The 11,640-nt window shown below is 41.5% G+C and overlaps 1 protein-coding gene across 1 annotated transcript in view; it reads left to right on the plus strand.

Annotated features, from left to right (window-relative positions):
* Positions 1-11,333, plus strand: part of LOC127968295 (ankyrin repeat domain-containing protein 13C) — a 19,443-nt gene extending 8,110 nt beyond the window's left edge. The window contains exons 4-13 of the mRNA XM_052569404.1: positions 1,264-1,349; positions 2,447-2,492; positions 2,723-2,789; positions 2,998-3,142; positions 3,226-3,357; positions 3,487-3,648; positions 4,434-4,513; positions 4,755-4,853; positions 4,929-5,029; positions 10,053-11,333. Coding sequence (XP_052425364.1) covers positions 1,264-1,349; positions 2,447-2,492; positions 2,723-2,789; positions 2,998-3,142; positions 3,226-3,357; positions 3,487-3,648; positions 4,434-4,513; positions 4,755-4,853; positions 4,929-5,029; positions 10,053-10,183 — 1,049 coding nt within the window. The 3' untranslated portion in view covers positions 10,184-11,333. The remainder of the gene's footprint in view (positions 1-1,263; positions 1,350-2,446; positions 2,493-2,722; positions 2,790-2,997; positions 3,143-3,225; positions 3,358-3,486; positions 3,649-4,433; positions 4,514-4,754; positions 4,854-4,928; positions 5,030-10,052) is intronic.
* Positions 11,334-11,640: the final 307 nt, after the last annotated feature.

The following is an 11,640-nucleotide window of genomic DNA, read 5'->3' on the forward strand; positions in this document are numbered from 1 at the left end:
CGGTATTTTGAAAAGATTCCAGTATTTTTTATAAAATTTCAATATTTTAATAAAATTTCTAAACTTTTGATTCTATATTAGCATTTTGATAATATTGCAGTATTTTTATATTATTTCAGTACTTCTAATGCTGTTTCAGTAATTTCATAATATTTCAGTACTTTTGATACTAATGTAATACTTTTGATAATATTTAAGTACTTTTGGTACTATTTTAGCACTTCTTGTAATATATCAGTATTTTGATCATATTTCAGTACTTTTAATACTGTTTCAGTATTTTTATACTATTTCAATCATTTGTATCCTATTTCAGTACTTTTGACACCATTTTAGTACATTTGCTGATATTTCTATACTTTTGATACTATTTAGATTCATTGGATACTATTTCTTCACTTTTGGTACTATTTGGTACTATTCCAGCATATTTTGATGCTACTTTAATAATTTTTATCCTATTTCAGTACTTTTGATACCATTTCAGTACTTAAAATATCAATTTGGCACTTATGATAATATTTCAGTACTGTTAGTACTATTTTAACACTTTTGTTAATACATCAGTATTTTGATAATGTTTCAGTACTTTTAATACTATTTCGGTATTTTGATTCTATTTATATATATTTTTTAGTACTTTTGTAATATATCAGTATTTTGATAATATTTCAATATTTTTTTTTGTACTTTTGTAATATATCAGTATTTTTATAATATGTCAGTACTTTTAATACTATTTCAAAAATTTGTAATTTTGTAATATATGAGTATTCTGATAATATTTCAGTATTTTTAATACTATTTTCCGTATTTTGATACTATTTCAATAATTTTTAACCTATTTCAGAACTTTTAATACTATTTCAGTAATTTTTTTACTTTTGTAATATCAGTATTTTGATAATATTTCACTACTTTTAATAATATTTCAGTATTTTGATACTATTTCAATTTTTTTTATCCTATTTCAGAACTTTTGTTACTACAGTATTTCAGTACTTCTGATGCTATTTTAATACTTTTGATACAATTTAGATATTTTTGACAATATTTCATTATTTTTTTACTATTTCACTACTTTTGATACTAATTAAGTCATTTTGTTAATATTCAGTGCTTTTAAAGTACTTGTGGATTATTGTGATGTTTTTATCAGCTGTTTAGATTCTGACGGCACCCATTCATATAAAGCTGTTTTGAAACCATATTTTCAGGTGACAGATGAAATGGGAAGTTAATGGTTGATGTTTTGTGTTTCAGTCACAGCTCTGCTGAGGAAGCTGAAGCAGCAGTCACGAGAGAGTGTAGAGGACAAGAGACCTCGTTTGCTCAAAGCACTGAAAGAGGTAGCGCAGCACACACACACACACACTCCCATGTATTAATTAGCATCAGCGCTGAGAGACTGAGGCATCTGGGAATGATCTTCAGACAGGAAGTGACCTACAGGAAAGAAGACACTCAATGTCAGCTCACTGCAGACACTTCAGATTCACACGAGCGCTCCATAACAGACAATGACTTTGAGTGCATATTTTAGTTATTAACTTACTGATGGGATGTCTTGCCTTTAATTATATCAGGCAATGGCTTTTTTTCAGAAATTTGTCTTTAAAATGTTACAATTTTAGGTTTTCCTTAAAACATAAAGCTGAAAGTGCTTTCGTAATTCCTCTTTTTTATATATATATACAGTTTTCTTAATTTATTGGAGTTTTGTTTTAATTTGTACTAATAGTATTTGCTGGTACTATGGCAGTTAATAAAAATATAATTAATAAAATTCATTTAAAATTAGCTGAAATATCAAGCTATTTATATTTATTTGTATATTGTTCTAACCAATATATTGTTAAATTATCGTGTATAATTTTCTTTTCTTTTTATTGTTACATCATTATTTTAATTTCGACTGATAGCTTTTGCGACTAATATGGCAATAAATGAATAAGCAAAAACGCATAAAAAACAGGATTATTTCTGTCAAATATTATACCGAAAGTAATTGTTCAATTATTGTTTGAGTAATTTTCATAATTTTGATTTCTATTAATAGCATAAGTTGATATGACAATAAATAGATACAAAAAAATACATAAAAAAATTGGGGAATTTTTAGATTTAGGTCAAGCTGAAAATGATATCTTATAATTGCAATATGTTTATAGTGCTGTAAAAAGACATTGTGAAATTATTGTATTATAAATTTATGTGGGAAAGCAATAGCGAAATTGCTGTTGAATTTCATAATTTATAAAAAAAACAAAAAAAACACATGTAACATTAAACTTAGGTTTTCAAAGATGAAAGACTGAAACTGAAACTGTATTTTGTTGTAAAGCGCACACACACACACACACACACACACACACACACACACGACGCTCATGTGAATCAGCTGGGCCTGGTGTATTACTCTGTCTCTGTCTCTTGTGTTCTGTAGCTGGGGGATTTCTATCTGGAGCTGCACTGGGACTTCCAGAGCTGGGGTGAGTGACTTCTGATCATTAGTCTTGTGTTTTAGTCGTTAGAGTCGCTGTTAGTGGATGACCTCAAGTGTGTGTGTGACGGGGCAAACACAGACAGTTTACAGCGCTGCTGAGGTCATCCATCTGTGGGCGTGGCCTCATGTCGAACACACACTCACTCACACACACACACACACATGTGGCATGTTGACTGCTGAGGTGTGTTTGAGTGTTGATTTCCTCTTCCTCAGTGCCTTTACTCTCACGGATTTTACCCTCGGACGCCTGCAAGATCTACAAACAGGGCATCAACATCCGGTGCGTCTGATCATATCCTGCTGAGATTCGTTCTTCTGCTCTGAATCAAACACCACATCAATAACCCACACCCACTCAGATCACAGAGCTAATATTATATATTAAATATTCATTTGTGATTAACTGGTAACTAAATAAAAAGTACTATTTTTATTTTAACCTTTTTCATTAAAAAAAATGATGTGTGTGTGTGTGTGTGTGTGTGTAGTCTGGACACCACACTGATCGACTTCAGTGATATGAAGTGTCAGCGAGGAGACCTGAGCTTCATCTTCTGTGGAGACGCGGCTCCCTCCGAGTCCTTCGTGGTTCTGGACAACGAGCAGAAGGTTTATCAGCGGATCCATCACGAGGCACGTGCTCCGCCTGCTCGCTCGTCACACGTGTTCTGCGCCGGACGGTGTGTGTGACGCGTGTGTGTGTGTGTGTGTTTCAGGAGTCAGAGATGGAGACGGAGGAGGAGGTGGACATCCTGATGAGCAGCGACATCTACTCCGCCACGCTCTCCACCAAATCCATCACCTTCTCTCGCGCTCAGACCGGCTGGCTCTTCCGAGAGGACAAAACCGTACGCATGACCCTGCTGGACACGTTTACATTTCTAAACCAGCTCAAAAACACACTCAGACAAACATCATGTGATTAGAGCCAGGTGGCATGTTCGGTGTGGTTTCTGAGCGGTTTGACGTTCCCGCAGGAGCGAGTGGGGAATTTCCTGGCGGATTTCTACATGGTGAACGGCCTGGTTCTGGAGTCCAGGAAGAGACGCGAGCACCTGAGCGAGGAGGACATCCTGAGGAACAAGGCCATCATGGAGAGCTTCAGCAAAGGAGGGAGTATCATCGAGCAGAGCTTCGAGGTCAGTTCAGTCACGTGAAGCTGCGCAATGTGATGAGGAAAATTCAATAATCTGTGCACTTTCACGTCTTCATAAAAGCCTGATTTCACATGCAAATCAGTTTTGCTAAACGTGACGTGCTTGATTGATTAAAGTTGATTAGATTTATTCATGTTTTAAAGAGATCTTGCGGTGTTCACGGACATATAAAATCATTCTTTAGCTCCAGGTGCGCACCTAAATGATCAAAACGCACACAAATATGTCAAAATGCATATATTATTATCATAAACTCTCATTGGTTGTGATACATGTGTAACAGTAAATTGTATCGGTGCAGCTCTTAAAGTGACAGCGCCTGATATCCCTGCTGTCGTTACTTACTCTAGTATTGAGAACTGTGAAAAAACTGTGAAATAGATACATTTATGTCTTTAAATAAAACACTTACATTAAGTTTTTGTCATATGGTCAACTCAGAATCATGCTAAACAATCGCAATAACAATATTGACGAGTAAGATTCAATCACGAGTGAGATTTTTGCGATAATCGAGCAGCCCTAGTTTCATACACATATTATGTAAACAGAAACTTATTGTGCATGCGATTAATCGCGACTAATCGTTTGACAGCACTAGTTGATTCAGCGTGACTAGTAGTGCTAATAGTTCAGCTAAAAACGTCTTGAGGACGATTGCGTTTAGTTTAATGCGGTTTACAGGCGCTGAGGTCGATTGTGCAGCGCCCTCTGCTGGGGATGAGGTGTTGCTCATTGATGTGTTTTCTGTGTCTGTGCTCTCTCAGCCGGTGAGGCGTCAGTCGCTGACCGCTCCGTCTCCGAACACTATCTCCTGGGAGGAGTACATCACCGCCGAGACGGGAAAGTACGTCAGACTCCATCATAAGTCCTGTTCGGACGGTAATTGTTTCTCAGGGGGACGTAGGTAGGAGCAATACTGTTCGACTCGTGGAAGCAGTAAGAGAAGAAACACATTCGTAATATGTCTTTATTAATAGCAGCAGCTGGTATGCATTACAGCTGTTACAGACGTCCCTGTGAGAAAGAGTTAGCGTCTGAAACAGGAGTCAAATCACGGTGAGAGGCTCATGTTTGGTCTCTTCTAGGGCTCCTCATCTGGGCCGAGAGCTCGTGTGTAAAGAGAGCAAGAAGAACTTCAAAGCGACCGTAGCCATGAGTCAGGACTTCCCTCTGGGCATCGAGTCGTAAGTGTGCCTCCTTCAGCAGACTCCTGGAGACGTCCATGTGCTGTTTCTAACTGATCACCACTTGTTTTACAGGCTGTTAAATGTTTTGGAGATCGTCGCACCCTTCAAGCACTTTAATAAACTCCGAGAATTTGTTCAGATGAAGCTTCCGCCTGGATTTCCTGTCAAACTAGGTAAACAGATACACATCTCTTGCATCTTTATTTGACCTTCTAACTCTAGCGCTGTCTATTCTAACTCTGGTTTACCTCTAACACATGCTTTCTATATGCTTTTTCTATTCGATGCACTTATTTGTATGTGTGTGTGAGTGTATATATATATATAAGTATGTGTGTGTGTGTGTGTGTGTGTGTGTGTGTGTGTGTAAACTAGGGCTGGGTATCTATTCAGATTTTCCACATCGATTCCATTTTGATTCATAAGCTCCCAAATTGATTCGATATACTCGATTCTTGATACTTTTCCATGAATATAGATTAAATACAAATACTATATTTATAAATAAAGAACTGTGAACATAAGTGGGTAATTAATAAAAAGAAAATAAGAGCAAATTAGAGGGTGACATCTAGTGGAGAAGACTAGTAATTATCCATCCATCCATCCATCATCTTCCGCTTATCCGGGGCCGGGTCGCGGGGGCAACAGTCTAAGCAGAGACGCCCAGACTTCCCTCTCCCTAGCCACTTCCTCCAGCTCTTCCGGGGGGACCCCGAGGCGTTCCCAGGCCAGCCGGGAGACATAGTCCCTCCAGCGTGTCCTAGGTCTTCCCCGGGGCCTCCTCCCGGTGAGACGTGCCTGGAACACCTCCCTGGGAAGGCGTCCAGGAGGCATCCGAAATAGATGCCCGAGCCACCTCAGCTGGCTCCTCTCGATGTGGAGGAGCAACGGCTCTACTCTGAGCTCCTCCCGAGTGACCGAGCTTCTCACCCTATCTCTAAGGGAGCGCCCAGCCACCCGACGGAGAAAGCTCATTTCGGCCGCCTGTATCCGGGACCTTGTCCTTTCGGTCATGACCCACAGCTCATGACCATAGGTGAGAGTAGGAACGTAGATTGACCGGTAAATCGAGAGCTTTGCCTTACAGCTCAGCTCCTTCTTCACCACGACAGACCGGTACAGCGACCGCATTACTGCAGAAGCTGCACCGATCCGTCTGTCAATCTCACGTTCCATCCTTCCCTCACTCGTGAACAAGACTCCAAGATACCTGAACTCCTCCACTTGAGGCAGGAACTCTCCACCAACCTGAAGTGGGCAATCCACCCTTTTCCGACTGAGAACCATGGCCTCGGACTTGGAGGTGCTGATTCTCATCCCGGCCGATTCACACTCGGCTGCAAACCGTCCCAATGCACACTGAAGGTCCTGGTCTGAGGATGCCAACACGACAACATCATCCGCAAAAAGCAGCGACGAAATCGTATGGTCCCCAAACCGGACACTCTCCGGCCCTTGGCTGCGCCTAGAAATTCTGTCCATAAAAATTATGAACAGAACCGGTGACAAAGGGCAGCCCTGCCGGAGTCCAACATGCACCGGGAACAGGTCTGACTTATTGCCGGCAATGCGAACCAAGCTCTTGCTCCGGTCGTACAGGGACCGAACAGCCCTAAGTAGGGAGCCGCCGACCCCATACTCCCGGAGCACCCTCCACAGGATGTCGCGAGGAACACGGTCGAATGCCTTCTCCAAGTCCACAAAACACATGTGGACTGGTTGGGCAAACTCCCATGAACCCTCCAGCACCCTGGAAAGGGTATAGAGCTGGTCCAGTGTTCCACGACCGGGACGAAAACCACACTGTTCCTCCTGGATCCGAGGTTCCACTATCGGCCGAATTCTCCTCTCCAGTACCCTGGCATAGACTTTCCCAGGGAGGCTAAGAAGTGTGATCCCCCTATAGTTGGAACACACTCTCCGGTCCCCCTTCTTGAAAAGAGGGACCACCACCCCGGTCTGCCAGTCCAGAGGTACTGTCCCCAACCGCCATGCGATGTTGCAGAGGCGTGCCAGCCAAGACAGCCCCACAACATCCAGAGACTTGAGGTACTCGGGGCGGATCTCGTCCACCCCCGGTGCCTTGCCACCGAGGAGCTTTTTAACTACCTCGATGACTTCAGCCCGGGTGATGGACGAGTGCTCCTCCGAGTCCCCAGCCACTGCTTCCTCAACGGAACACAAGTCGGTGGGATTGAGAAGATCCTCGAAGTATTCCTTCCACCGCCCGACGATATCCCCAGTTGAGGTCAACAGGTGCCCATCTCTACTGTAAACAGTGTTGGTAGGGCACTGCTTCCCCCTCCTGAGGCGTCGAACAGTTTGCCAGAATCTCTTCGAGGCCAACCGATAGTCCTTCTCCATGGCCTCACCGAACTCCTCCCAGGCCCGAGTTTTTGCCTCCACGACTACCCGGGCTGCAGTCCGCTTGGCCTGCCGGTACCTGTCAGCTGCCTCCGGAGTCCCACAAGCCATCCAGGCCCGATAGGACTCCTTCTTCAGCTTGACAGCATCCCTTACTTCCGGTGTCCACCACCGGGTTCGGGGATTGCCGCCTCGACAGGCACCGGAGACCTTACGGCCACAGCTCCGAGCAGCCGCAGCGACAATGGAGGTGGAGAACATGGTCTACTCGGACTCAATATCTCCAGACTCCCTCGGGATCCGGTCGAAGCTCTGCCGGAGGTGGGAGTTGAAGATCTCTCTGACAGGGGGCTCGGCCAAACGTTCCCAACAGACCCTCACAGTACGTTTGGGTCTGCCGAGTCTGTCCAGCTTCCTCCCCCGCCATCGGATCCAACTCACCACCAGGTGGTGATCAGTTGACAGCTCCGCCCTTCTCTTCACCCGAGTGTCCAAGACATATGGCCGAAGGTCTGATGACACGACCACAAAGTCGATCATCGACCTCCGGCCAAGGGTGTCCTGGTGCCACATGCACTGATGGACACCCTTATGCTTGAACATGGTGTTCGTTATGGACAAACCGTGGTTAGCACAGAAATCCAATAACAGAACACCGCTCGGGTTCAGGTCAGGGGGGCCGTTCCTCCCAATCACGCCCCTCCAGGTGTCACTGTCACTGCCCACGTGAGCGTTGAAGTCCCCCAGTAGAACGACGGAGTCTCCAGTCGGAGCACTTTCCAGCACCCCTCCCAGAGACTCCAAGAAGGCCGGGTAGTCCGCACTGCCGTTCGGCCCGTAGGCACAAACGACAGTGAGAGACCTATCCCCGACTCGAAGGCGCAGGGAAGCGACCCTCTCGTTCACTGGGGTAAACTCCAACACATGGCGGCTGAGCTGGGGGGCTATTAGCAAACCCACTCCAGCCCTCCGCCTCTCACCATGGGCAACTCCAGAGTGGTAGAGAGTCCAGCCTCTCTCAAGAAGTGTGGTTCCAGAGCCCAAGCTGTGCGTTGAGGTGAGCCCGACTATCTCTAGTCGGTACCTCTCGACCTCCCGCACAAGCTCAGGCTCCTTCCCCGCCAACGAGGTGACATTCCACGTCCCTAAAGCCAGATTCCGTGTCCAGAGATCGGGTCGTCGGGGGTCTCGCCTACGACTGTCGCCCGATCCACTATGCACCGGCCCCTTACGCTCCCTCCTGCAGGTGGTGAGCCCACAGGAGGGCGGCCCCACGTCACTCCTTCGGGCTAAGCCCGGCCGGACCCCATGGGGGAAGGCCCGGCCACCAGGCGCTCGCATACGAGCCCCAGCCCCGGTAATTAGTAATTAGTAATTAGACTAACGTTAATCTTACATTCAGTGTTTGCGGGAATAAATATGAAGGAAAAAAATTTTTTATTATTATTTGTGGCCTTTGAGAATCAATTTGTTTTTACCCAGCCCTAGTGTAAACTAATTAACTGTTAAATAAAGGAATAAAATGTACAAAAACTAAAACTGTAAAATAAACTGTAAACAATACATTGTAAACTAATAAACTGTAAAAAAAAAAAAAAAAAAAAAAAAAAAATATATATATATATATATATATATATATATATATATATATATATGTATATACAAACTAATAGACTGTAAAATAAACTGTAAACAATACATTGTAAACTAATAAACTGTAAAAAAAAAAATATATATATATATATATACACAAACTAATAGACTGTAAAATATACTGTGAACAATACATTGTAAACTAATAAACTGTCAAATAAACTAATAAAATGTACAATAAACTAAAACTGTAAAATAAACTGTAAACAATACATTGTAAACTAATAAACTGTAAAAAAAAACTAGAAACTAAAATATACTGTAAATGATACATTGTAAACTAATAAACTGCTACACAACCTGTTAACTAATAAACTGTAAAAAAAAAAAGATAACTAATAAACTGTAAAATAAACTGTAAACAATACATTGTAAACTAATAAACTGTAAAAAAATATATATATATATACAAACTAATAGACTGTAAAATAAACTGTAAACATTACATTGTAAACTAATACACTGCAAAAAAAAATAGAAACTAAAATATACTGTAAATGATACATTGTAAACTAATAAACTGCTACACAACCTGTTAACTAATAAACTGTAAAAAAAAGCTAACTAATAAACTGTAAAATAAACTGTAAACAATACATTGTAAACTAATAAACTGTAAAAAAGAAAAAAAATATATATATATACAAACTAATAGACTGTAAAATAAACTGTAAACAATACATTGTAAACTAATACACTGCAAAAAAAACTAGAAACTAAAATATACTGTAAATGATACATTGTAAACTAATAAACTGCTAAATAAACTGTTAACTAATAAACTGTAAAAAAAAAGAAGCAAACTAATATAAAAATATAAAATATACTGTAAACAATACATTGTAATCTAATAGACTGTAAAATATACTATAAACAATACACTGTTGTAATTAATATAATTTAAAAACAAAAAAGCTTAATGTAAATCTCCAGTATCTGCCGCTTGATCATTACGATGCAAAAATAACTAGAATTTCAGTTTTATTATAGTTAATGCTTGTCTTGTTCTTTAGTACTTTATAAAATTTGGCCAAAAAGACTAATGTGGATTCATTTAGAGGATGGATGAATTAGAATCTTCTTTTTGCCTCATAATTCCAATAATTCCATAGTAATGTGAACGCCGCATCATCTGCTGTATGTTCTGATGATGATGATGATGTGCTTCGCTTCCAGACATCCCCGTTTTCCCCACCATCACTGCCACCGTGACCTTTCAGGAGTTCCGTTACGACGAGTTCGACAACTCCATTTTTACGATTCCCAACGACTACAAGGAGGATCCCAGCCGCTTCCCAGACCTCTGAGCCGCTTCACCCCGTCTCCATCTCCTCCCATTCCCTTCCGGACAAACCTCCAGACCAATGCAGATGGACACGTGTAGGAAATACTTGACGTCATATGAACACAAAGGGATCGTGCCGAAGCGAGTGTGAATCTGAAGCGGAGCGCAGCTGCACTACATGAAGCTCCGGACTGAGCTCCTCACCTGTAATCGGACACATGTCTCAGTGTTGGGAGCTCAGGACGGAGCGGTACGTTAGAAACACGGAGCGTCGCTTCACATCACCTCCGCAGCTGGCAGGAAATACGGCATTAGAAATGATCACACAAGCCGAGTTTTCATATATATCTTTGTACAACTCTTGTATACTTCATTTAAAGGAAGCGTGTATATTTAGGAAAGAAGCGGAAGGCGTCTGTATATGATTTGAATTGTATGAAACCCGTCACAGAATACAATGTCTATGTAATTTCTACAAACTTTGTGTAAATACCACTTCCTCCTTCAGTTTGTTTGCTTGTTGCATTATGGGAAATAGGCTTGTTTACTCTGCCGTTCACTTTATGTTTGTTCGGATCATTTGCTTTTTTCACATCCTAGTGGAGGTAAATGTAGCAGAAATGGACGGGACTTTCACTTTGATAGATGGATGTAAATACATTCAAGTTTAAATATGTTTTCCTATGTAGTATAATCGACTGATGTATAACTGATGTATGTATAACTGACGAGTATGTTTATTGAGATAGTAGTGTAAAATGTTTCGGAGATACGGCAGCGAGTGTTTTAAGTGAGTTTGCTGTGTGCCGAGGGAAAAGGAGCTTGCGTCATGTTTGCACCAGCAATATCCCGTTGGACAGTTTCCTCTTTTATTTCTCTTGTTTTATTTCTCCTTCTCTGAATAGAAACATGCTTTGACGCTTCCATCACCCACTACTGGTTAGTGTGGAAACTCATGTGTTCTGCCGTTTTCCTTTTTTATTTTTGTTTTGTTACCAGCTTCCTTTTTTCCCGTGTTCAATCTCATTGTTTTTAGAGCTGCTTTATGCCTTCAGTAATTCTTCAGAGTTTCTCCCAAATGCATTGAACTCTCGGATGTACAGCAGAAACCTTGTATGAACCTGCTGCACTTTTACACAACAAATTGTAATTAATAAAATGTCCATGTATCAGTCTGCTTTTGATGATTTGTTTTGGTCAGACTGTCTTAAGTCTGTAAAGTTGTAAAGGATGCAAACTCCTGAGGGCGCTTAAAGCTTTCTCAATGCTCTGACAGTCAGTTCTAGAAACCCAATATCAGCAAAACTTGAGAACTATTCTTATTTCGCGGCTTTCTGGAATACTTGATTCTGATTGGTCAGTCGCTGGTCTCAGCGGGAACGACATGTTTAAATATTCACGTCGTCCATAGCAACGCTGTAAGTCAAACGGCTCACACAACCGTCGCCTCAGAGGACTGAGCATCTATATATATATATA

The sequence above is a fragment of the Carassius gibelio genome, chromosome B11 (genome assembly GCF_023724105.1).
Source record: "Carassius gibelio isolate Cgi1373 ecotype wild population from Czech Republic chromosome B11, carGib1.2-hapl.c, whole genome shotgun sequence".
Taxonomy (NCBI): Eukaryota; Metazoa; Chordata; class Actinopteri; order Cypriniformes; family Cyprinidae; genus Carassius; species Carassius gibelio.